This window comes from Ochotona princeps, chromosome X (genome assembly GCF_030435755.1).
Source record: "Ochotona princeps isolate mOchPri1 chromosome X, mOchPri1.hap1, whole genome shotgun sequence".
In the NCBI taxonomy this organism is placed as follows: domain Eukaryota; kingdom Metazoa; phylum Chordata; class Mammalia; order Lagomorpha; family Ochotonidae; genus Ochotona; species Ochotona princeps.
The window spans coordinates 10,316,473-10,343,878 of NC_080865.1; the positions used below are offsets into that span (position 1 = coordinate 10,316,473).

The 27,406-nt window shown below is 45.1% G+C and overlaps 1 protein-coding gene across 1 annotated transcript; it reads right to left on the bottom strand.

The window, feature by feature from the left end:
• Window positions 1-461: 461 nt before the first annotated feature.
• Window positions 462-22,297, bottom strand: CHST7 (carbohydrate sulfotransferase 7). Its single transcript, XM_004587866.2, has 2 exons — window positions 20,705-22,297; window positions 462-907 (listed from the first exon to the last, which is right to left on the bottom strand). The coding sequence occupies exon 1, from the start codon at window positions 22,201-22,203 to the stop codon at window positions 20,737-20,739; it is 1,467 nt and encodes a 488-aa protein (XP_004587923.1). The 5' UTR covers window positions 22,204-22,297; the 3' UTR covers window positions 462-907; window positions 20,705-20,736.
• Window positions 22,298-27,406: the final 5,109 nt, after the last annotated feature.

Below are 27,406 nucleotides of genomic sequence, written 5' to 3' on the forward strand. Positions count from 1 at the left end.
GGGCAGAAGAAATTGGACAATTACCCCAGCCAAATGTTAACAGCAAATATCTGGGTGAATGGAGACTCGAAGGTGGACTAGGTCAGCCAATGGACCTTGGAAGGATTTCCTCATCTTTGAAGCAGCAGTAACCACAGCATCTCAGAACTATCTAAACCACTCAGAACATAACCCTCAAAACATGCTCCACATTGGGGACCCTGGGGTGACATCAGGTGGCCATTCTCCATCCCCGGGTACTGAGGTGGTTGGGAGGCTGGGTGTGGTTTCTCCCCTTGTATACCCCCTCTCTCAAATACAGGAAGAAGAAAATGAAAATGTGTAAACAATGGTCTCATCCACTTTCCTCTGATACTCGACCCTTCCCACTCTGATCAACTATGTAAACATCCTCAAAAATAAATTAAAAAAAAATCGGTGTCAGGTAGCTGAGGGAAGCTATTTGAAGGAAAGTTGGATGTGCTGGTTTGAAAACAATGCCACTCGGACCTTTTATTTAAAACAAATTTAATACAGCTAGATAGGACTGCATTTGGGTCTTCAAATTGTATTTTTTGTCCAGACACCTGCTGATGTGAAATGGAACCAGGTCACATCTTTTTTTCTTACAAAGATGCCTTGTTGAGATGGCTCCAGTACAGGCAGGATCAGCCTGAAGATTCAAGTTCTTCTTATTTTGTGGCCATAAACATCCACATTGCACTGTCACTTTCTTACAGCAAACTTCATCTTCAACTGATGTGTCCGTCATTACTTAACAGCTCATAATTCTTGCTCAGCAGAATTGCACCGCAGTTGGTAACCAAGTCAAGTCCCAGGTTCTGACAGTGTGAATGATTGTCTCCACAGCATTGGCTTCTCCAGTGCTGGGGCGGCATGCTGAGTGCCCTGGTTTGTGGTGACTGACCTGGAAGAAAATGAATAAAGGATGTTTGAACTTTGGAATGCAGAAATCCATACAGAGACAGTCTGTTGGACCCTGGGGATGTAAGGCCTGTAACATAGGATAATCTTCCTCAGACACATTGTATTATTCAGGGCTGGAAACTCATACTGAATCATATGACCTTTGTGCTTTATGAGACACATTTGGTGAGGGTCAAGACAGAAAAAGGGCAGGGGCATCCCCCTCAGCATGGCTGTGCTCTATGCAGCTGCTGGGGACTGCTGGGTAGTGAGGGGAAGAGCTCAAATGGAAGCCGGCCCCTTAGGTAACAACTAGATAACCATCCAGTCTTGCATGCTTTTTCATACTATGATCATGCCCACTGCCAAACTGGAACTCTATATGAGCAAGAACTTTCGAACTTTGTGACACCTCTCACTTCCTGCTCTCATTGAACCACACTACATGTGTCATCTAGGGGCATGTGAGCAGTGGAGGGTGGGCTAACTCTGGAGATGTTTGTGCTGGTTCCATTACCAGCTTCTGACTTGCTTGTGATCTTTCCTTTGATGGAAAAATGAATGATAATAATTCACATTAAGTAGTAAGCTAATTTCACAGATGCCTTAAAGTGTTCTTTGAATCTTGGGTGTCCTGTTAATTTACATGAAGAAAGAGCTACAATGTCAACTTTCACTGTAATTTAGTTTGATAAATACTAGTGTCCAGATACACTGATTTCTGGTTCCACACAAGATAGGCTAGATGTACTTTGTCTTCCTCCTATAAAATGTAATTAACATACCCCTCTCCTGCAACAGGGTATCTAAGCCAAAAAGTCTATAAAGGGTGGAGAGAAGGCAATGGACTGATTAGGAAACCTGGGAATTGAGGATGAACCTGACTTTGAATTCCCTGGGTTTTCTTTTTGGCCCCTCTATATCCGGGAATGGCTGATGAAGAAGCCAGCAGGTTAAACAAACAAACAAACAAAACATACAACAGGCAAAGGACGGAGACATAGCTTACAAAGAGAGAAACTAGACCTCACAGGGAAAAAAAATTGCCCATCCTGTCAGCAGCCAGGATTTCTGAACTGTCACTTGGACCTAGCGGTAACCAACCGGCGTGCCCTTTCCTCCATCACCAGTGTAGTGTCAGTGGAAGCCTGCTAAAACACTAGATTTAAACAAATTCACAGATTCCTAACATGATATTTTAAGTGTTCCAGATGCAATGAAAAAAGCACTTATCAAACCAAAAACCAGCGAAATTTCACCATGAATGAGAAAGGACAATTGGCAGATAGGAACACTAAAATGACTAACCCAAACATGTCCTAATTAGCCATCACAAACACATATGAAACAGATGAAAAACAGAATTGTAGGTAAAGAAATCCATTTTTATAAAGAAGCAGGCAGAAATTTTACAATTGTAAAAGTCAGTAAGAAAAAATTGTGGAAAAAAACCTCACTGGATAAGTTCAGTAGTGAACAGAATTAATTAAGATTAGTGAATCTGACCCTGGAATGATAGAAATCAACCAATCTAAACAGCAGAAAATAGAATAGAAAAATAAGAACGGAGCTTTAACCATTCATGTCATCAGTGTTCCTGGAAACAGAGAGGCTGGAAAAGTACATGAGGAAATATGGCTGCAAAGTTTCTTAATTTGATAAAAGCCATAAACCTGTAGATTCAAGAAACTACAAGAATCCAAAGCAAGAAAAACCAAAATATATGCCAAGAAATACCATACTAAGGCTTGAGAAAATTAAAGTCAAAGAAAAAATCACGAAAGCAACTAAAGCGATGATGTATTATCTGTGGGAACAAAGATTTAACGTAAATAGATTCCCTATCTGAAAACACAGAGGTCAGAAAGATGTGGGACAACATTTTTCAAGAAATAAAATAGGGACTGGTGTGGTGGCTCAATAGGCTAATCCCATATAAGCCCCGGTTCGAGTCTGACTGTTCCATTTCTGATCCAGTTCTCTGCTTATGGACTGGAAAAGCAATGGAGGATGGCTCAACTCCTTCGGACAGGGAGGAAGCTCCTGGCTCCTGGCTTTAGATCGGCTCCACTCAGCTTCAGCTGCTGTGTCTATTTGGTAAATGAAGCAGCAGATGGAAGATTCTCTCTCTCTCTCTCTCTCCATATCTCCCCTTCTCTCTGTGAAGTCTATCTTTTGAATAAGTAATAATGAAACATCTTAAAAATAATAAGCTGTCAATAGGTGCAGATATTCTCAGATGAAAGAAAATTTGTTGCTAGTAGAATTGCTTTGAAAGAATCAGAGTTCTTCCAGCAGAAAAAAAAATTATAGAAGGAGACTTGAAATATCACAGATTAATGAGGAACAATAAAAATTAAAAATAAATTTAATAGACTGTTCTCTATAAAATTATTTGATGGTTGAGGCAAAATTATACAATGTATGATGTAGTTCTCCAAATAAGTAGAGAAAATAGTTAAGAGAATTACAAGAGAGTCAGATAAAAGACCTTAATTGAGATTAGTTTTCTACATTTCACTGTTGTAGTTGTTGACACCATGAATATGTGATAATTACATGTGTATAATCCAAGGAAACAACCACCCAAAGAGATACACTGAAACAACCACAAGGGGATATGTTTAAATACACTGAAGATAAACTGAAACAAATTCTTGACAATGTTCACCCAGATCTCAAGAAGACAAGAAAAAAATAAGACAGCGGCACAAAAACAAGAGAGAAGAAACAGAAATTAGATTTTTTTAAGTGGCAGACTTCAGCCTTAAAATATCAATAATTAAATGAAGTGCAAACTGTTTAGATACCCTAACCCTAACTGGATTTGAAGTTTTAAAAAAAAGATTTATTTATTCGAAAGGCAGAATTACAGAGAGAGAAGGGGAAGGACGTCTTCACCCACAGCTTCATTCTCCTAATGGCCAGAATGACTACGGGGCTGGGCCAGGCCACAGCCAGGAGCCTGGAGTTCCGTTCAGGTTTCCCCCATGAATGGCAAAGGCCTGAGCAAATCAATTTCAAATACAATGATAATGGTTGGGTTGGAAGCAAAAGGATGAATAGGATATATTGTGCAAATATTAACCAAAGGAAAAAATGATCATATTAAGATCAGATGAAGTAGACTTCAGAGAAATGAAAGATACCAGGGACAAACAAGTATTTTACACAGGGATGAAAGGATCAATGCACTAACAAGAGATGACAATCCTAAGTATGTTTACTACAAACAATAGCTGCAAAATTCCTGAAACAAAAATTGAAACAAGTCCATATGAAAAAAAAAACCCAAGTCCATACTGACAATTGGAAACGTCAATAATCCTCTCTCAATAATTGATAGAAGGACTAGACAGAACATCAACAAGGATTTAAAAGAACAATAAGGGCCCAACGCAGTAGCCTAGTGGCTAAAGTCCTCACCTTGCACACGCTGGGATCCTATACGGGTGCCGGTTCATGTCCCAGCTGCTCTACTTCCCATCCAGCTCCCTGCTTGTGGCCTGGGAAAGCAGTCGAGGATGGCCCAAAGCCTTGGGACCCTGCACCCACGTGGGAGACCCAGAAAAAAGCTCCTGGCTTTGGTTAAAAAATCCAAACCTTTGGTTAAAAAGCTCAGATATAATTTTGAATTTGACCAAATGATTGAAACCAATTCTTTCACCTCTAAAGCTCTAAAACTGTGTCTTTGACCTTGAGGCTTCCAGCCTTGAGGATCCCTGAAACTCTCAAAAGATCAGACTCTCAACTGAAAAAAGATTATAGCTGCCTATGTGTGGTGTTATTTAGGAATAAGTTAGAAGCCTTCTAGTTGCAGGTGGTACTTCAAAACAACACACCTGAGAAAATCTACACTCTACCATGGGCCCTCAGAGGAATGTCCTGCTGCTGTTCCCCGGTGATGACACCCCTTCTCAGCATGAATAGCCAGGGCAGTCATCACTCCAATATCTCCAGCAATAGTTAAAAGGGCAACAAGTAAAAATAAAATCTGTGATACAACGACGAATTTGGTTACTGGAACTTCTACAAAAATAAAAAGGGGAAGAGGTATTCTACCAAAAATGACAGCAATAGTAAAAAAAAAAAAAGTGCTTATTCAGTACAACTAATTTGCTTAAAACTAATTTGCTTACTGCAACTTTTACAAAAACGGAAAGGTGGAGATGCTGCAGGTCGTTTATAAGACAGAAAACAACAGCATGACTTGGTAAGGAAGAGCAGAACAAACCATGATGCCTGGACTCTTGAAGGTACGGCTGCTGGTGCCAGAGACTGAGGTCACTCTGGGCAATGGTCTTTGGGCAATGGTCTTTGAGTGGGCAAAGGTCCAAGACCAAGGTGGAGGCCTACAGGCAAGGGTCTGCAGTTGAGCAATAGTTCAAGGCCACAGAACTGTGTGCTTTGAGATATCCTTGAGACAGTCATCTACTGACTTCTGTTGCTGGGTGGACAGTCATCTACTGACTTCTGTTGCTGGGTGCCCCTGTTGCTTCCTGACCATCACGTACCGGCTGGTTAACATAAATATGGGATGTAGCTATCAATGTTTGTGCCACCTCAAGTCCTGCAATTTGACTCCCCAAGCAATTCAATAAAGGAGTGAGGCAGTGAACCTTCTAACCCCTTTCTCAAGAGAAAGGGGCTTCGCTCAGGTCACCTTGCTTTTGTAGCCTTTCTCTTGTGCTGTCTCTTTTCCCATTTTCTCAGTTGCACATTGCCTCCTTCTCCAACACTGTTCATGCTACTGTGGGCAGCGACAGAAGAATGAGCTACCACTACACATGACAATCCGAGTGAATCTGCAAAAAGTTACACTGAGTGAAAAGAGTCAATCTCAACAGGTTACATATTGTATGGTTCCTTTTAGATAATCTCCTTGAAATCTCATGATCATTATGGAGCTAGAGAACATGTAAATCAGTGGTCACCAGGGTAAAGAGTGGGTTGGAGAGGGTGTACAGTTGAAATGAGGTAGCACAGTAGAGTTTCTTTGCATTGATTAGATAGTTCTGTGTCTCATTGTAGTGATATTTACACAAATCCATGTATGAGAATCCTTGCACAAATGTAATCACAAACATTGATTGTAGTTGAAACCTGATGAAAGCAGGGTAAAGTCATCAGATTGTACCAATGTCAATGTTCCAATCTTGATATTCATCTGCATAGAAGATGTTCACTAGAGGGGAACCAGACAAGGGTACACTGGGCCTTTCTGTACTATTTCCACATCATCCAGTGAATCTCTAGTGTAAAAGCATGTCTTCTGTCACTACTTCTTTGTTTCATATATTTAACTTATCCCTTGGATTGCCTAAAAAACCCAGAAAGCATGGTAGTAACTTTGGGTAATTTTACCAATGACCAAGTGCTGCATGTTGCCACGTGGGATCTTCCACTGGCCCAAAAACATTGATGGTATGTACCATCAGCCCCACCTCTGTACCTATAACTCCTCTTTGCATTATTTTGTTAACAGTTTGGCTTAAATTTTTGCTATATAACCGAAAAGCTGCTTTTCAATCAATTTTTAAGCTTTTGATCAAGTCACTGGCAGTACAAGCTATGGGGAGATGTGACAATACACTTCTGAAAACATCATTACTGCTTCTGGGGTATTAAGAACTTACCTGCAGTTCTGTGCAATCCCAGCTGGGTAGTGACTAAAGAGATGGCAGCTTCCCCACATCCTTCCATTCTGCCTTCTAGGAATGAGTCCCTGTCCTTCCATGTGGGTTTCTAAATTCAAACATCACTAAACCAGGTCAGGGATGCTTACTCAAGGGGTCTTGAAAGTGTTTGTGGAAGTGCATTTTATGATAAAACTATGCGTTGGAGAGGCGGTGTTGTAGCACAGCACATTGGGCTGATGCTTGTAACACTGGCTTCCCAACATTGGCTGCTCCACTTCCCACCCAGCTCCCCGTTAACTCTGGAAAAGCAGCAGAAGCTGTCCCAAGTCCCTGGATCCCTGACACTTATGTGGAAGACAAGGATGGATTTCCAGCCACCTGGCTTTGGCGTGGCTCAGTCGCTGCCATTGTGGCCTTTTGGTCATTAGATGGAGGATGTGTGTGTGTGTGTGTGTGTGTGTGTGTGTGTGTCTTTTTTATGTCACTCTGCCTTTCTGAAAAACGATTAAAAAAATCCTCCATTTAAGAAAATAAAAGACTATGGACAGATTTCAAAGTGTTTTACAACAAAATAAACATATCTTTGAACTCCACTTTCCATGACCTTTTCATTGTACCCTTAATATTTAAAACCTAAATGCTCAATTTCTCAGCTAGCTAGCTACAGTGACCAAGCCGCTGGTTCTGTCCTTTTCCTCAGCTACTAGATGTTAGAAAATAAAGATTTACATTTCATGTTGATAAACTTCTGGGGAAATGAAAACATTTGTTGTCTCCAACACTGCTTGAGACACGGATGGACCTTTCTGTGTTTATGCCCACAGCAGAACCATTTAAAGGCCACACTGTGTGATAGCAGAAAATAGATAAGAAACTGTCTTGCTACAATGAATTGCAAGAATGATAGAAGTATATTCTTTGTTTTGAGAACCATGAATGAAAGGATGTCTTCAGTGATTCACAAATTAGCTTTTACTTCTAAAATTGGATTATTTATAAAGCTTCAAAGTCATACGCCAGTGAGCTGGGTGTATTTTCTCTCCTTTGCTACACTTCTGGGTGTTAACAGCAGAACCTGAAATGCAGCTGGTTGACTTACTAGAAGTCTCACTTCCCTCAAAGGGGAGCTTCATCACAAGTTTCGAGCCTGGACTGCATGTAATTGGCTGGGCTGAGGCTCTGCTCCTGGTTACAGTGGAACAACTCAGGAAGACACCCTCTTAGCATTTTAATTATACTTGGTCAACCTTTGAAGCAGGAACAGGGCAGAAGGCAGGGGTAAGAATCAGATTCCTGCTAGTTTTCAAGTTGCAGAACAACCGATCCAAGCACCCGAAGCCCCTCTTGAGTGCTCTACCTGGTACTGCATTTCCAAGCAGGTAGTCTGAGCTTCCCATGTGGATCTGGGAGCTTGTACAAGCATTTCATTTCCACTCATTGCATTTTACCTGCCCTGATTTTCCCCTAGATCTTCTCTAGGAATTGCTTCTGGAAGGCACATGGCCGGAATTCTCTTTCTACCCACTTGCCCCAAGTGACAAGACCTGAGATGATTGGCAAAAGCTACTTCCCAGATGTGTTGGTGCTGGCACTTAGCCTCTGGGCCCAGGGAGCTGAGATTTCCGGGTATTCAACAGTTCCCCTGATCACTAGCTGGGTTACTTTCCAACCTATTGTACCAGCCTTCCTCCTGGACAAACTCCAGGGTAAATGGGCTGAGGGAGGACCGTGGTCTCCCTTCCAATGGCCAAGTGCTCTTGCAGGGTCTTCTCCCAGCATCCCAAACTGGAGCTCTTCCCAACCTCTGTGGATGACAGTTAACATCTACACTTATTTGTTAACCCAAGTGAAGCTTTCTTAGTCTTCCTGTTTTCACTTTAAATCAGTGAAATAGGAAATGACTGATAATGTTTATGACAATAGAGCTATGGACTGGTTTTTTTTTAAGAGAGCTGCTTAGGAGTAATGTCAATATTATATTTGAAATACTAAAAATGGTGAAGTGTGAGCACGCATTCACTGCAACTCTAAAATAAATCCCTATAGGAACCAGTTTGCTAATATAGCTGCACCCCCTCAACAGACTACAAATGTACTTGAAATCACATAAGTGTTATAATTTCCAGACAGTGGCAGAAGGTGCCAGCTAGCCTTGTGCCAATCAGTCTCAGAGGTGCTGACCGTGAAACAAGGCTTGCCCAAGGCAAAAATGGGTTGAGTCATAATTTAACAAAGCACAAAACGAAACATACAAAAAATTCTTGCCTGGATAGCGTGGGGAGAAATGACGGCAGAGATCACTTGCCTGGGAGGGGCAGTCCTAGTAAAAAGCTTGGGTGGACCCAGGCTCCCGCTGTCCCTGCCCACTGTGGGAGGAATGCAGAAAAAAAGCTCACTCCCTGAGTCACTCCAGCGCCACAGGCGGCCAGTGCCAAAATGAAATGCTGTTCCTATTTCCCCGATAGAATAAAACAACTACATTTCTCCAACTTTACATGACCTACTCTAGCTAAAATTTTCTCCACTCTTTGAGCTCACTTGAGAACAAATGAAAACGCACCAAACCGGTAGCAAGAAAACTGGGAACCAGCTGAGTCTTCCTAGTTTGGTGCGTGCGTGTGTGTGTGTGTGTGTGTGTGTGTGTGTGTGTCCTTTCACTGAGTTGCTGTGAGATTGCTTTTGGAAGTAAAGTGGCTCACAACTCCAGCCAAGGAACCCGAGTCAGGATGTTATGATATCCCTTTGGATGGGCCATCTGCAGATATTGCAGACCCACTGAGCAGGGGATGTGATGGCAGCTTAGACCTGTAGTTCAGGCAGCGGTCTGGTCCTCACAGGGGCTCCTGGCAGAAACGAGTGGCTGCAGGCGGGGGAGGAAGGACACTGGGGCTGCCTACACTACAGCTTCCAGCAGCACTAGGGTTTCCAGGTTAGGGGAGGAAGTCAGTGCAGGGTGTGTGGGTGGCTCCAGCGCAGCCAGTCCCTTCAGCTTGTTCTCCCTGCCAGTCAGGCAGCACGTTTGTTCCACCCTTTCCTGTTTGTTCCACCCTTTCTAGCCTTTCCGGTCTGCAGTTCGGGATAGGGGGTGGGCTGGGGTATGAAATGGCCCTCTGCCCTGATTAGATTAGTGTTGACACAGACACTGGCTCCCCTAAAGTCAGCCTCCTCTCCCCCAACCCAGCCCAGCCTGCAGGATTACTTGGAGATAGCTCCACTTTAAGGATTAGGACACAGATTTTTTTTTTTTCTGAGCTCAAAACTATTTCACTTCGCATTTGACTGTAGAAAAATAAAAAGTAAAATCAGGGCCCGGTGCAGTAGCCTAGCGCCTAAAATCCTCACCTTGCAAGTGCCAGGATCCCATATGGGTGCCGGTTCTAATCCCAGCGGCACCACTTCCCATCCAGCTCCCTGATTGTGGCCTGAGAAAGCAGTCGAGGACGGCCCAAAGCCTTGGGATCCTGCACCCGCGTGGGAGACCTGGAAGAGGCTCTTGGCTCCTGGCTTCAGATTGGCGCAATTCCGGCTGTTGTGGCCACTTGGGGAGCGAATCAGTGGACAGAGATCATCCTCTCTCTCTCCTCCTCTCTGTATACCTGACTTTCCAATAAAAATAAATCTTTTTTAAAAGTAAAATTAAATTAGAAGGCATTTGATAATGCTAGGAATTATACTTATTCTTTGGGAAGTGTGTGTGTGTGTGTGTGTGTGTGTGTGTGTGTGTGTGTGTGTGTGTTTCCAGCAAACCATCTCTTAACAAAATTGTCCTCTTTGTGATTCCTAGCAGTTGGTGGAGGATAGGAGATTCAAGTCAGGAAAGGGTACCATTTGGTTGTTCACAGAAGCTGGAAAATGCATTGTTTGCTAGGATTGCGTCTGTGTTGGTGATGGACTTTACTGCAGCAAGAGACAGCAACTGTTCTATTGCTTCTAAAATCTGTCTACTTCAGATACGCCAGCTCTTGGCTGCTGGCACGCAAGTCCTATTTTTAAAATATTATGTTGATTTTAGTATTTTGGGCTTGCTGCTCAGAATTCTCTGACACAGTGAGGAGTTCTTTTTTGATAGAATTGATCTCAGTCATGGGAAAAGCAATTTCAAGCTTGGGCACCGACCTCTTTCCCTAATGTTCCCTTTATCTCTGACCATGCGATGACTTCTTCATTTAACTTCTTGGTTCCCTTTCAGGGCCGCACCTATCTTGCCTCACTTTAGCATCTTCGCTAAACAGTTCACAGGCTGGACTTTGGATCTGTTTCCTAAACCTTTCGGGTGTTTCCATGCTGTTCTATTTTGGCGCAAAAGCACACACTTTCAGGACTTTGGTTAAACTGTTTACACTGCATCCAGCCAGAGGGTACTGTGACTCAAAGCTCCTAATGGCATAGTCGTATGCTTTTGAGGCACTCCCTCCGGGCCTTTGGATTTCCAGTCCAGACTACCCCTGCTTACCAGGGCACCTGTAATACGCCTGTCTTAAAGCCTTCGGGGAAAGGGCTTTGATTCTATAAGCAGAATCACATGTGTGATGGCGGCTGTTTGCAGAGAGTAATTACACACAGCCAGGTCCACTTCAGAGGAAGGCAGATTGCTGGCTTAGAACAGAGGGAAGTCAAACGTGGCTGGCCTCTTTCACAGCCCCTTAACTGCCTCATTTAAAAAGATTCCCCATTATCCAACGCTCTGATTGATTCTCACCATCCAACAGGACAGATGTTAATGTGAACAACGGCCAGCTGCAGAAGATGTCAGCGTAGCCACAGACTTGATGCCTGGGAGCCCAGGGAGCCAGGGAGCCAGGGAGCCAGGGAGCCTAGGGCCTGGGGAGCCAAGCTCAAGGTTCCAGTTCTCATGAAGACATCACTGAGCTCTGCAACTTTTCGCCCATTGTAACTGCTTCCTATTCAGCTCCCAAACACTCCTCCACTTCCCTGTGTTCTTGAACTTGGGCCAGGGCAGTTTCTCAGTCCCTACTGCCCTGGAGCAGAAATGCTTTCTTTCAATCTCTGCTGAGAAACATGAGGAGCTAGAGCCAGGAGACCACTTCGGCTTTTCGACTTTCATTCCTTTCTGGCCTGCTTCCAGGGAAGGCGTACAGAAGAATTTCAAACCAACTGTTTGTAAATAATTTTTAAAGCATCAATTCTAACTCTGGGTCACATTTGTATTCGTGGGAAGGAAATCTCTGCCAAGATAAAAGCAAAAACACAAGAAGACCCATTTGAATCCTGTCTCAGAACCCGCAGGTGGGCACAGAGCACAGATGTATGTGAAAGGCTGTATTTATTTAAACAGCAGCAGCAGCAGCCTTACCCCAGTGATAGGGTCCCTAAATCACTGATGCTCAAGTCCACAAGCACAATCCATCGGAACAGAGCCAAATGACAGACATCAGAGAAACCACCTGATGTCATCTACAGGTGTAGTCTTTTTAAAAAATTTATTTTTATTGGAAAGATGAATTTACAGAGGAGAGACAGAAAGATCTTCTATCTGCTGATCCACTCCCCTAGTGGCCAAGATGGCCAAAGCTGAGCCAATCTGAAGCCAGAAGCTTCCTCCAGGTCTCCCTCGCAGGTACAGGGTCTCAAAGCTTTGGGCCATCCTTGACTGCTTTCCCAGGCCACGACCAGGGAGCTGGATGGGAAGCAGAGCAGCCAGGACATGAACTGGCGTCCATATGGGATCCCGGCATACGCAAGGTGAGGATTTAGCAAATGAACCAACCTGCTGAGCCAATAGCTGTTGTTTTATAAGAGGATGAAAGTTTTCCTATCAAACTGTCCGATGCATGCAGAGGTAGGAAGTTGATTTCATTTTAGTATCCTTGTTGCCAGGACCCAAGAAGTAAGGCTAATATGAACTGAGCATAATGGTCAGAGATAGATAGCCATGGGACTAGGATGTTTCAAGCATCAGACTAGCCAAGATAAAGAAATTCAATAAAATTCATGTTGTTGAAAGTCTGGGCAACAGATGCTCTCAGAAACTACTGGTGATGGGGGGGATGGGGCGCAGTGGCCTAGCAGCTGAAGTCCTCGCCTTGAACACACCCGGGATGAGGTTCTAATCCTGGGAGTCCCACTTCCCATGCAGCTCCCTGCTTGTGGCATGGGAAAGCAGTCGAGGACGGCCCAAAGCCTTGGGATCCTGTACCCGCGTGGGAGATCTGGAAGAAGTTCCTGGCTCCTGGCTTTGGATCAGCTTAGTTCCTGCCATTGTGGCCGCTTGGGGAGTGAATCAACAGACAAAAAGCTTCCTCTTTGTCTCTCCTCCTCTCTATACATCTGACTTTGCAATAAAAATAAAATTGATCTTACAAAAAAAAAAAAAAAAAGAAACTACAGGTAGGAGTGTTTGGGGCATTGTTGCAGACCACTGAATTATGTCCACTCACTTGACATGCAGGAAGCCAATCACTGACATTGGGGCGATGGGAGAAAGCAGAGTGCCGAGTACAGACCAAGGAGCCAGGCAAATATTGCTTAGTTCCGCGACTCCCCAAGGAGTTAGGTGTGGAGGTTCTTACAGACATAAAATTGGGACTGAGAGGTGTATGCATGCAAGGCTTCTGATTGGTTAGTAATGGCACTGTCTTTAGCGAGTTTATGATGGCCAAGTGGGCTCCAGTTGGTCTGAATAATATGGTGATGCAGCAATTACATTGGCCTAGACCTGGATTTCCCCTACCCAAATCACTCCAGGATAATACTGGCCATTGAAGTTCTTATCTATTGGAAAAACAAATGATTCCTTGAGCCAGGTGATTAGAATCTTGTAAGACCAGCTAGATCACTCCCTTAATTCAGTGAATTTTTTTTTTTAATAACGGGCAGGCAAGGACACCTTGTGCTACAGGAGACAGATGGGAGGCTAGGTCCTGCTCTTACATCATGTGGGTTCAGCTTCAGCAACAAAAATTGATGCGAATTTGAAGACCTTTACGTTTCCAAATATAAAAAGCATGTGCCTACTGATAATTAGACCATTCTAATATAGAGATTTATCTGACTAATATGCTTATATGCATGCAAAGACAATATAAGGATGCCATTAAACCTGTAATTAAATAAAGTAAAAGATCAGAATAACCTAAATGTTCCACAGTATGAAAGTAGAAACTAGTTAACTATGTAATCTGAGAGAACTTCAAAATTTCATAGGAAATGGAATTAAAAGTTTACTTGGGTGAAAAAGTTTTGAAACCCATGTATACATAAAGGAGCTTCAGAAATTTCATGGAAAATGTTCATTATGAAAAAATGCATGATTTCATTTTTTTGTACCAAAACAAACTTATATTTTAATTCCCAGGAATATTTTCCCATGAATATTTTGAAGTGTCCTCACACGTTCCAACCATGAAATACACTATAGCCATTCAAAAGATCATATGGAAAGGTTTTTATGGGTTTTTTTTTTTGAGAGGAGGAAGTGCATAACAATAAAGCAACAGTTCAATTCTATTTGTGCTTAAAAAGTTATATATTTCTTTGAGTCTACATAAAACATTTCTAATACTGTGCCATAAAAAGAATCTTTGTAGTGGATGCTTCTGAGGGTGGCAGAAATGTTATGTCTTTCTACATTGCTGAACTTGTTTATATATGCATTTAAAACAAATTTTAAAGGCACTAATTTAAAAACCAGAGCATCTGATTGCAATCCTCTGGCTGTGTTATCCTTGACAATTACCTAACCCCTCTGGCTTTGTTTCATTATCCATAAATAGCGGTACTTGGGGCCAGCACTGCGACCTTAAGAGGCCAAGCCTCCTGCACGCATGCACCGGCTTCATGTACAAGTGCAAGTTCATGTCCTGGCTACTCCACTTCTGATTCTGCTCCCTGTTCATGACCTAGGAAAGCAGTGAAGGATGGCTCAAGTTTTGGGGCCCCTGCAGCCATGTGGGAGGCCTGGCTCCTGGCTTCAGATGGCCCTCAGCTCTGGTCGTTGCTGCCATTTGGGGAGTGACATAGAAAGTGAAATATCTGTCTCTCCTTCTCTCTTTAACTCTGCATTTCAAATAAAATAAAATAAATCTTAAAAAAAAATAAGGATATTGCCTACCTTAGTGCCCTGGGCTAACTATATTTAGCAAATAACATAGTGCACACAAATTAGGCATTCAGTAAACATCATCTTAGCACCAAGAAACCTTGCAGATCCTCTTAGTTCAGCCTCCTCTTTTTATTTATAAAATTAATTTATCTAAAGGGCAGAGAGAGACAGAAAACAGATAGCTCTCACCTGCTGGTTTACTATTCATGGACACAATAGTTAGGGCTGGACCAGACTGAAGCCAGGATCCTGGAACTCAATCTGGGTCTCCCATGTGTGTGGCAGGGATCTGAATACCTGGGCCATCTCCTGCGGCCTCTCAAAATGTACATTCGTAAGAGGCTTGAAGCAGAAGCAGAAGCAGAAGTTAGACTCACGCACTTCGATGGCAGTTACGAGTGTAGCAAGCAGAGCTTTAACCGCTATGCAAGTTCCTGTCCCTTCTCTTACTGGTAAGAACACTAAAGCTAAAAAGTGGAGGGACTTGCCAAAGATTCATCAAGTATCAACAAGAAGAGATGGGTCCTGAAGCCTGTGGGGTGGGTATTGTGGTTCAGGTGTCATGTACTATCTGAGTCATCCCAGGTCGTGTGAGTCCCAGTGGCTTCGCTTGACCCAGTTCCTCATTAGTGTATGTGGGAAACAGCGGAATCAGGTACTTGGGTTCCTGTTACCCTCTTGTGGGAGACCCAGTTGGAATTCTTGGCTCTTAGCTTTGCAATGGCCCAGTCCTGCTTATTGCAGGCATTTGGTATGTGAGTCAGCAAATGGAAAATTGCTCTCTCTCTCTCAAATAAATAGATAAATAAATAAATAAATTTTAAAAAGACCATATGAACCAAGGTATACCTGTTACTACTTTATGCCCATGCCTTACTTTTCAGGACCAGCTCCCTCTCCAGGACTTGACGAGTTTTGACTTCAGAAACACCAAATCTACCCTTAACCAAGGGGTCCTCCCAAGAGAAGACAGGCCCAGAGGCTTGGTGAATGCCTGGATCAGAGGTGGTACTAACTTCACAAGGGGCAATAATGATATAGACATGATGTGTTTTTAAAAACTATTCACATTTTACTGCAGCTCTGCTGTCCATACATGTCTATGCACACACACACACACACACACACACACACACACACACACACCCTGATTTGTTATTGGGATTATGAACCTTGTTTTTTTTTTGAGTGTGAGGTTTTACTGAGGAAAAAGAATTTTAAAGAATTTTTAAAAATTTGAAAGACAGGGCCTTAATGGTTTAGCCTAGTCGTTGAAGTCCTCACCTTGCACATACTGGAATCCCATATGGGCGCCAGTTCTAATTCCAGTGGCCCCACTTCCCATCCAGCTCTCTGTGGCCTGGGAAAGCAGTCGAAGACTGCCCAAAGCCTTGGGACCCTGCACCCATGTGGCAGACGCGGAAGATGCTCCTGGCTCCTGGCTTTGGATCAGCTCAGCACTGGCCGCTGCGGCTACTTGAGGAATGAATCACTGGACAGAAGATCTTCCTCTCTGTCTCTCCTGCTCTCTGTATAGCTAAATTTCCAATAAAAATAAATAAATCTTTTTAAAAATCTGAAAGACAGTAACAGAGAGAGAGAGAGAGAGGGAGAGACAGAGAGGAAGATCTTCCATGTGCTGGTTCACTCCCCAGATGACCATAGTGGCTGGAGCTTGGGCCATCCAAAATCAGGAGCCAGGAGCTTCTTCCAGGTCTCCCACATGAGTACATGGGGTCAATGACTTGTACCATCTTCTAGGTCCAAGGTCACAAGCATGGAAGTGGATGGGAAGTGGACCAGCTGGGGTTTGAACCAGTGGTCATGCAGGATGGTGGGACCACAGGTAGTGGCTTTAAACACTGCATCACCATGCCCCATGAGCACTGTTTTTAAAATGTCTGTTCTGCAAGGATGGATTCCCAGTGAAATGGCTGAAGATGTCCTGACAGTAGGATGCTGGACTGTCCAACATTGTCCATGCCTACATTGTCGGGAGACACTTCAGTGGCGGCATGATGGACTTATCACAGTTCATGAAAGACATCCATTGTAAAACTAGGGGAGAAATCAATGGGGAGGGGAGGGAACTTGGGGGGGGTACGAAATCCCAATGCCTATTAAACTATCATAAAACAAAAATAAAAAAATTCAAAGAAAATAAAGAGCTATTCTTTAGCAGTGTATATTTAAGTCATAAGTTCTCTGTCCAGGAATAGCCTTGCATAGACCTATATAAAATATTCAAGATTCCACCTCCTAATTAAAACGGAATGCTGTTTAAAATTGTTTGTATGGGATTTGGGAGTAGCCCATTTTAGAATCAACCAAGGTGTTCATCATCGGATGAATGTGTAACAAAAATCTGATATACACATTCGACTATTATTCCACTATTTTAAAAACAGAATGAAATTCTACCATGTGCAAAAAAAATGGTGCAGCTGGAAGGCATCATATTGAGTATACAAAAATTGGACACAACTAAGATGCATGTTCTGCTTTATTTGGGAGAGCTAAATTATTTAAAAACAAAAATGAACAAAACAGAAAATATCTGTGTGTGTCAGTACTGCTGCAACTATAGTCTTGTAAAATTTTGTTTTATGCCTTGTGAAATCAATGGTTAAGACTGTTATACTACTATAATTTTAATAACCTGTGGTTACTTAAAAATTTACCGTATTGGGGTTAAATGCTTATGTTTCCATTCAGTTATTGTCTACAGTTGTTGTCCATATTCTCACTAAGGTAGGGTCTTTTCTCCTTGTTAAACTTCTTATTTGGTGAAGCATGAACTCTTTTTACTCTAATTATTTCTCCCCCCCCCAAAAAAAAAGAAGGAAAGGAGAGAAGGAAAGAAGGATAAAGGGAGGGGCAGAGGGAGGGAGAAAGGGATGGGGAGAGCGAAGGAATATGCATACATTATTAGAATTGCATCCACCAATTATATTGTATCTGTTAAAAACTAGACTTTTTAAAGTTAAACATTTTCAGCATTATTTAAAGCAAATAAATAACAGAAATGAAGGGAGAAAAGAGTTGAGAAACAACACACAGAACGCTTCCTGATTGTTAGGTCTTGCAATGAGGGACACTGGCAAACCTTTACTAATTGCTTTCAAAGGGTGCACATACCTTGCCAAGGACAAAGTTTAAGGTACCTTAAATGCCTACAGAAAACAACTCTTGGGGCCAGGTTTCTGTAAAGCAGTGAAGTCAGCATGTGCTGTTGGACTGCCTGGCTGCATGGTTCCCAGGCCCAGCTCTGCTCCCAATTCCTGCTTCCTGCTAATGCACACCGTGATGGACAGCAGGTGATGGCTCAAGCAGGTGGGTTGCTGGGAGACCCTAGTCAAGATTTGGTCAGGCCTAGCCCTGGCTGTTGTGGGTGTTTGGGGAGTGGACCAACTGATAGGAGATCTCCGTCTGTTTCTCCCTTGGTCTTAACGTTTTAAGAACAAAAGGAAAAATGAACTCTCTGGTCCCACTAAGGGCAGAGGTCAAAGGGAGACATGACATAAGGAGAGGTCTATTTAGAACCCTTGTGGACAATGTACAAGGGTACTCAAAATTTATGTGAAACACTGGGATTCAAAGATTAGTTTCTTTTGGTGCAAAAATTTTGATAGTTGCATCTGGCATTTTTCATAATATGAATTTTCCGTGAACTTTCTGAAGGCTTCTCAGACACTGATGGAATCTGAGATAAGGAGCTATCGACCACAAAGCACCTGAAGGCAAGTCACAAGGTACTACATAGCCCCATGTACAATATAAGAGATCCTCCCTTCTCCATCACATCCTGCAAGTGCCAGCACTTCACAGTTCCCAGCTTCTTTCATAGAAATCACTGGGGGGACAGTTCACTGTTCCCTAGCACCTCACCTGGTACTGTTGGCCATTTGGGATATTGCATTTGTGCAGTGGTTGGGTTTTACTACTAATGAAGCTATCCCAGATTAGCCTGGCTGGGGTACCTGGGGGTACTGTCAAGAAATTCCAGGGGATGGGTTGTGGTGGCAACGGTGGCTAGGAAGAAAAATGTGTCATAATGGCAAGATGATGCCTTTTGAAGTCTAATGCCAAATGCTGATCCATGCTCACCAGCCCAGGTGTGACTCGAGGCAAGATACTCTTCTGAGTCTGATTGCTCATCTATAAATGTGTTTAAAGAACCATGTGTGTGCAACACACACACGCAACACACGTAGCCTTTCAATTAAGGACCTCCCCCCCCCGTGTGCCCTCCCCTTCCTCTGAGTACAACAATGAGTAAGAAATGTTATCTTCCGTGGAATCAGGAACACAGTTTAATTAACTCCACTGATTGGCAGGAAGTGTCCAATGCGAAGAGAAGAGCTCAATGCAAGTCCCAAACAGCTGAAAACATTATTGCTGTTTTCTATCATTCGTCACTGTCTCCTGCATGCTTTTAACTTCCTAGAGGGCAAAGCCCATGTCTTGTTCCCTGCTCTCCATTCCCTTTACTGCACTGCAGTCAGTGAACGGAGATGGAAATGCGTCTGTGGGAGATGGTCCTGCCATAAAGTCAATAAACTGGTGCAGCATTTGTTGCAGGGTGGTGGGGGGTGAAGGGGGACGGGAGGATCCTTTGCAATGCCTGTCCAGGAAAGTGAGGGCGCATGCTGTGACACAGGCTTAGCAGATGAAAGGATGTTTTTGTTAAGATGTGACAAGTCACTCTGTGCGGAACCTCCCTTCACTCTGGAAATCAGGAAAGAGCAGAGACTTCCTAGCAATCACAGAGCCTGACCAGGACAACCTGTTGATTAGATTCCCGGGAGCAAAAGCAGTTAGCCAGCTTCCAAAAGTGCTCTGAAACTCGGCTCAGCCCACAACTACCTCCTGTCTGTGAAACATGCTCAGCCTTTGTCCCAAAGAGCTGCATCCTCCAGGGAGTGCTGAATTACACCATAAAATAATGAATGGAAACTCCAGTCACTTCCGGCCACCCCGTACCGTGTTTCCTCCTCCTCTTTACTGTACACAGTACAAGGTGGCACCCTTCCAATTCACACTAAGGGTGGGGAAACACATTCTCATGCCACTAGTAAGTAGACTTTGGCAGGCACAAGAGTACCAAACCAACTCTTTCCTCAGCCTGAGGTTATTGGCAATACACTGCCCCCCCACCACTGAACACTTTGTGAAGCCATTTAAGCTGTCACTTCAGCCTCTTCAGATAACCATCCTGTAGACAAAGAAACAAAAGGGGGAGGGGCGGGAGTGACCTTTGTGCAGTCACCATGGAATTGCTAATGCCAACCTAAGGTGCCATCTCTCCACGCTGAGGTCTTGTGGCAGTAGAGGAAGCTGACCACGCAGCTTTTGTAACTTGTTGTGAACGGGATACAAACATCCTGCAAAAAGCAGCCACTGGAAGTGAGGGGAGGAACCAGGGGGAGGAATGGGAGGAAAGCAAAGTCTATTCTGCTCCACTGTGCCAGGGCTGGAGACACACTCATGGACAAAAATGGTTGCCAGAGCTTGCCGACTGTGCCTGCACGCTTGGAAACTTAGCGAGGGGACTGCCCTGGAGCCTGTGCATAAGGTTGACAGAGAGGACAGAGCAGAGGGAGACCCGGATAAGATTAATACACTACCATTAAGCCTTGCTTTTGGATCTCCATGCCAGCAAACACCACTGTGACAAAAGTCTTCCTACAGGACAGACTGTTATCAGGCTAACCCTGTAGCCACCAGCCTCAAATGCTTCCTGAAATCTTGTTCTCTCGGTGTCCACTCCTAATTCCGAGTTCCATCACGGCTATGTCAGCTCTGCTCTACTAATCTCAGATCTCGGAGACCTACTTTGTCCAGGGGCACGGGAGTGCGCAAACTCGGCTTCCGCCTTTGCCACACTTCAACAATCTCTCCCATTCCAGGGTCTACTTCGAGAAGGCTGTTAGAGATCATGATGGCTCTCCCAAAATCAAAATCAGGATTTTCCCACACGCAGGAACCCTATCCGACAGGATGGAATGCAGGATGGCATCCTCCTTTCCCCCCTTCCTCCAGAATCTGTTCCAGTCTCCCCAAAAGACCCTTTCCCTCCTGCTCAGGGCCACCTTACCGGGATGCAACCCCGGGGGCAGGAGGGGAAGGCTACGTGGCACCGTAGGCGGCCTCGGTGTCCAGTGGCATCTCTCTGTTCCTGGGCGGCTCCGTGTCGCCCTCGTCTCCGCTGCGAGGGTAGGCCAACAGACGCATGGCAGGAGCGCAGGCTGCCTCTACCTGGCGCACCTGTTCCCGGCTCAGGCGCTCTCGCCAGGCGTGCACGGCCTCTCGGGCGTCGCGCGCCGACAGGTGGAACGGCCGGTCGGCGCCATAGGCCGTGCCACGGGTCATGTTGAGCGCGAAGGCGTCGAGCGCAGCCAGTGCGCGTAGCCCAGCGAAGTGCAGCAGGCGGCGCAGCTGGGCGCTCGGCTGCCGCACCAGGTCCTCGTAGCGCAGCCTAAGGTAGCGGCGCCGCAGCCAGGGGGGCGCGCCGCGCGCGAACAGCAGGTCGCGCAGCCAAGCCTCACAGATCACTTCGAGCGCACCAGTCAGAAAGAAATCGGCGCGTGGCGGTGCGGACATTGAGCGGGACTGGCTTCCCGAGCGAGAGCCCGCGCCGTGCGCCAGCAGCACGCGGTGGAAGCGTTCGCCCTTCTGGCGGGTGCGCAGCACTTGGATGCTCTCGCGCAGCAGCCCCTGCTTAGACTTGAGGCGCGAGTTGTGCACGGCCCGCGGGTCGCGGAAAAGCTGCACCACCTTCAGATTGAGGCCAGGGTCACGCAGCAGGGGCACCAGGACGCCCAGGTCCAGCAGGCGCACGTCCTTGATGACCACCACCGGATACTTGCGGCACTCGGCCTCCAGGGCGCGTAGAGCCACGGGCGGGCAGCTGCGCTCGCAGGCTGCGTCCTCAACGAGGCCCACGTCGGCGCGGGCCCGGGGTGCACCTGGGCACAGTGGCGGCGAACAGATGACCTTGTTGGTCCGCCAGCGGAAGAGGGCGGCCGTGGTGAGGTTGACTGCGTCTGAAGCACGCGCGGCGAGGTTCCCGGGCGTTGTGTACAGCTGTAGCACTGAGAAGTCGCAGCGGAAGAGTGAGCGCAGCATGTCTCTGAGCGCGCCCTGCAGGCTCTCGGCGTCGCCCGGATAGAGCGCTTGCCATAGATGCCACATGGGCTCGTACAAGTAAAAAACGTCCGGGTGCTGATTGAAAAGTTCGCCCAGGAAGGATGAGCCGGTACGCCAGGTGGCATGCACGTAGATGTGCTGTTTCTCCCGGGACGCCGTCTCCCCAACGGCGCCGCTGAGATTGCCCAGGGCGGGGGGAGACTGGCCCGCGTCCCCTTCTAAGGCTGCCGACCGCAATTCCCTGCCCTGTTCGCGTTCACCGGCAGCCGCTGCCTCCAGGCTCCACACTCCCAGACTGCGCTGCAAACCCGGGCAGTGTCCGGCGCTCTTGTCCCCATCGCGGCCGCCGTCCAGCACGGAGGGAGCTAGCAGAAGCACCATCGTGTAGAGCACCAACAGCAGAGCAAACTTGCAATACTCTCGGCGCCGCAGCCGCCGGCCCTTCATCTTTCACAGATACCCACCCGAGAGTGGATCAAGCGCTGCTCCACTCCTCTTCCTTGCAAGCTCTGTCCTGAGTCCGCTGGTCCGGCCTCTGGGAGAAAGGTAGGAGGTGTGAGAGGAGGAGCCGAGTGAAGGGTGAAGTGAGTGAATACAGCAAGGGATAACTTCAAGGCGCTGGCGCTGGCCGCGGCCCCTGCCCTCTCTGCTCCGCCGCTGAGAAGCCTCCTATTGGCAGCCGCCCGCCCCGCCTTCAACTCGCCGCTTCTCCCCGCCTTTCTACCCTCCTTGAGACCACAGCTCTGCCAGATTTGGGCGGGGCTGCCGCAGGGTGGGGACTCCCCCGGCTGGGGCGCTCCGTGCCAGATCCCACTTTGGTCCAAACCTTGCTTAAAGAAGTCAAATCTTCATGAATTGACTTCGGGCAAGGGGGAGGTTCTTAGGAACAAAGCATCCACCGATGGGCCCTGGACCCTCTTCTGAGAACTCTGCTGCCTCTTCTCATTCCGCTGCTTGGCCATCTCTGTCCAGCGCCCCCGTCAGCCCTGGGGAGAGTGTTACCGAGTTCTGGTAGAAGAACTTCTCAATGAAGATGAAGATACAGGACTGCCCACTGCGTGGGGCCCCAAAGCATTTGGAGCTTGCACTGCAGGCACGCAGCACATTTACAGAAATTATTAAGCGTTGAGCCGTTAGGATTTTGCCAACCAGAGGAACCTGCATATTTTAATAAAAGCCAACCCGAGCCACAATTTACTCACTTTAAAAATATGCATAATTTTCCACTCTGTTTCAGCAGAATGATGAGCAAGCAAAGGAGAACACGCTCTGACAAAGGTTAGCAACAGGTGAAAAACAGATCTGCTCATCTCTGCTAGGGGGAGGTGTTCATATTAGCAAAGTGAGAAAAATCTCTCAAAATCTCTTCATCATGGGAGCTACTCCACCCCTGAGTCCACGGGCTGAAGCCTTGGATTTTCTGCCCACAATCCCTATCCATTCTGGCCACTTATGCCAATCTTCCCTATTCACCAACCTTAATGACCACCCTACCTTTTCTCATTTTTTTCATAGCTAAGAAATACCAGATCAAGCAATAAAATAAACCCTCCTTTCTCTGTGTCTTTGCATCATTTATATAACAAAGCTTTCCAAACACCACTTTTGAGCCTGCAGCTATTACTACATACAAAGAAACGAACAAAACTGGGCATCCCAGCCGCCAGTTAAGAGGCTATCCTACACTAATTGTTCTCCAACTTTAATGTTAGAGAGAGATCCTGTCAAAATGCAGAAACTGGGGCTGGCGTGGTGGTGCAGCATGTTACGCTGTTATTTGTGATGTGACTAGCCCATATCAGGGTACCCGTTTGAGTATCGGCTACTCTGATTCTGTGCCAGCTTCTGGGTAAACCAGCGGAAAAATGGTCCAAGGACTTGGATCCCTGTCACACACTTAGGAGATCCAGATGGAATATTTTTGGCTCCTGACATTAGCCTGGCACAGCCCTGGCCAAAGTAGAGTGAACCAGTTGATCTCTCTTTCTGTCACTCTGCCTTTCAAATATATATTAAAAATAAATTGCAGAAATTGGTTAATTGATTATACTTGCCTGAGGTGGGGCTAAAGTCTATATTCTAGTAAGCGTCTGGCTGCAGTTGATGCTACTGGATTGAGTGTACATGTTCCCCGTTAATATTGGTGTATTTATTTGAAAGACAGAGTTACAGAGAGAGAGAGAGAGAGAGAGAGAGAGAGAGAGAGAGAGAGAGAGAGAGAGTCCTTCCAACTGCTTGTTTACTCCCCCAATGGCTGCCAAAGTTAGGAACCTGAAACTCCATTCGAGCCACTCACTCCAGTGGCTGTCTGAGGCCCAAGCACTTGGGTCATCCTGCACAGCCTGTCCAGGTGCATTAACAGGGAGATGGATCAGAAGTTGAGCCTTCAGGACTCTAACCAGCAGTCTTATGGAATGCTAGTTTCACAAATGGAGGGGTTAACCCATTTTGCCACAATGCTGGCCCTTGAAGGCTGCACTTTCAATAGAAAAATGTGACACCCTCCAGCCCAAATCAAGCTGATCCATTGAATTATAAGAAATAGATGTGTGCTATAAGCTTGTGGGGAGGTGCTACTCAGCAAAACCCAGCAGACATATAGAGGTGATAAGAGCTTAGGCAAAATGTCACAGAGAAGCAAGACTCTACTGGCCCCTCCACAGAGCCTTTCCTTGGGCTGGGGTTGGGCAAAGGGAGACTGAAAAGTCTGTGGGCCCTATAGCAGAGCGCACCTGTGCTCTGCTTCCTGGCAGTGAGTTGGGGCAGAGCACAGGAAGGAAAGGTTGAATGGTAAGGGGGCACTGTCCAAGCCTCCAGGGGGCACCAGATGCAGCTTGGAAGCAGCAGATGGTTAGAGTGGTGACAACATCCTGGTGGAACAACTATGTGATCAAAATCCAGCGACCTTAAGGCTCCCAGATCAACTGTATATTCCGGTAGCAGATAAACCCAGTGAATGAATAAGATAAAACATCCAAAAATTGTTTTCCATTAAATGATTCCCATCATACCTGTTAATGAACATGTACTACATTCTTTTTCTTTCTAGAACAATGAAGTAGGCCCTGGACTCTCCTATCTATCAGTTACTTCCCTTCCCTCTATTTATTCAACCACACCTTCTCAACCAGATTGTTTCCAATGATGGGAAAATTAAGCACAGTTAAGTACTTTCTCCATCTCCTTTTTTAAAATATTTTTTATTAATATTTTTTATTTTGCATTATGTGACAGTTTCATAGGCTCTGGGAATTCCCCCACCCCTCCCCCTCCCCTTCTCCATCTGCTTTTAAGGTCCTTGTAATTTGCTGCCTCTTGCAGCATAGCCACCACTTATATGCAGGACATGGAACGAGAGGGCACTCCCTCCAGATAGATGAATTGCAATAAGAGAGGTAATCACATTGAAATAAGTATTAGGAGCAGCAAGCATACACCGTAGCAATTCAGATACTACTTGAGATGTCTGTGCTCTGTTTCAGAGCACCAGGATTCAGTTCCTGGCTCTCCTCCCCACTCCAGCTTTCTGCTAAGGCACACCCTGCCACCATTGTGGGAGACATGTGTTGAGTTCCCAGCTCCCAGCTTTAGTGTGGTGCAGCTCCAGCTGTTGCAAACATTTGGTGAATGAGATAGAAGATCCGAGATTTCTCTGACTCTTTCTCTGTGTGCATATATCTACCTTTCATAATTAATTAATTAATCAATTAAAATAGAGAGGTATTGTGAGCTACTGTTGAAGGACACCTGTTCAACGTGAGGATGTGTGCATGCCTCCAGGTTTGGCCCTAGTACTTTTTCTTCTCACTCTATGGCCTCTCCAGTGATTCCAGATGAGCCTTTCTGCTCCAGACTTATCCTTTGTTTTTCAAGCCTAGAAATCCAAGTTGGCTTGTCTTCTTGGTTCTCACAAAGCCATCTTAATTTTAATATGTGACTTGCAAAACCATCTATTTATTCAGAAACTATTTATTTTTAAATATTTGTTTTTATTTATTTGAGAATTAGAGAGAGAGAAGGAAGGAGAGATCTTCTCTACACTGGTTCATTCCCCAAATGACTGCAATGTCTGGGCTGGACTGGGCCAAATTCAGGAGCCAGGAGTTTCTTCTGGGTCTCCCACGTTGGTGCAGGGTCCGAAGGACTCAGGTTATCTTCTGCTGCCTTCCTAAGTGCATTGGCATAGAGCTGGATTGGAAGTAAAGCAACCAAGACTTGAACTGATACCCATATGGGATGCTGGTGTCACAGGTGGCCTTTTTACATGCTATGCCTAGTGCTGGCCCCTCAAGCTCCATTCGTGACTCCAGCATTCTGCTAATGCAGACTATTTAGCAGCAGTGATGGCCCAAATGAATGATTGCCCAAACTGCCACTCATCTTGGGAATCTTCCTTGAGTTTCCAGCTCCTGCCTTGATCCCAGCTGGGGGCAATTGCAGGCATTTTGGGAGTAAGCCAGTGGATGGGAATTTTTTCTCTCTCTTCCATTAAAATTTAAAGAAAAAAAAAACTTCTGTTTCAACAGTTACTTATTTCATGCCACCTCTAATCATATATATATATCATATATATAGTGTGTGTGTGTATATATATATATATATATATATATATATATATATATATATATACTCCATAACTTCCCTTTATTTCTTGGAACATGAATAATTTCCGTGAAGATAGGGAACAGAGTAAGGACATCCATCATGTCTGCAACTAACATTGAGTTAGTGATATTAGTCAATACATTAAAGACTTCCCGATTTTACTATTAGAAATGAAGAACTTTGGTTTATTGATACATTGCCATTTTTATTCTGATTTGAGAGAGAGAGAACTCTCATTCACTGGCTCACCTCCACCCACCCCAAATGCCTACAACAGTCAGGACTGGGCTGAGGCCAAAGCCAGGAGCAAAGAACTCAATTCAAATCTGTCACATGGGTGGTAGGGACCCAACCATTTGAGCCATCACTGCTGCCTCCCAGAGTCTGCATGAACAGAAAGCTGGAGTCTGGAGCGGAGGGACTCTACTATATTAGATCTGAACCTCTTAACCGATATTTTAACTGTTAGGCCAAATGCCAACCCCCATTGTTTTTCTTTTTAATCTCATTGATTTCTGCCTTTATCTTTATTATTTCCTTCTTGTGCTTTCATTTGTTTACTTTGTTGCTCCTCTTGTAGTGTTTCGGGTTGGAAATTTATTTTGTCATTTTAATTGATAATCATATAACAGCTGTTTTTTATATTATTTGAGCTTATAAAGTCTCTTCTCATAACTTGAATTAGAGTCCATGGATTGTGAGATGTAATGCAGGTGTGAGTTCTGGCTACATGGCTTCCAATCCAGTTCCCTGCTGATGTGTCTGGGAAATTAGCAAGGGATGGCCTAGGTACTTGGGCCCCTGCCACCCACATGGGAGGCTCAAATGGAGTTCTTAGCTCCTGGCTTCAGCTTGGCCCAGTTCTGGCTGTTGTGGATATTTGAAGAGTGAATGAATGGATGTAACATATCTCTGTGTGTCTGTGTCTCCTCTCTGTCATTGTCCTTCAAATGAAAATCTGCTTTAAAAGGCAAATAAAAACACCATGTTAATTTTCTATTGGCAGCATAACACATTATCATGAACTTCATGGCTTAAATGATAA

Excerpts from the sequence above, each read along its gene's own strand:
- CHST7 (XM_004587866.2), bottom strand. The coding sequence starts at position 22,203 with ATGAAGGGCCGGCGGCTGCGGCGCCGAGAGTATTGCAAGTTTGCTCTG.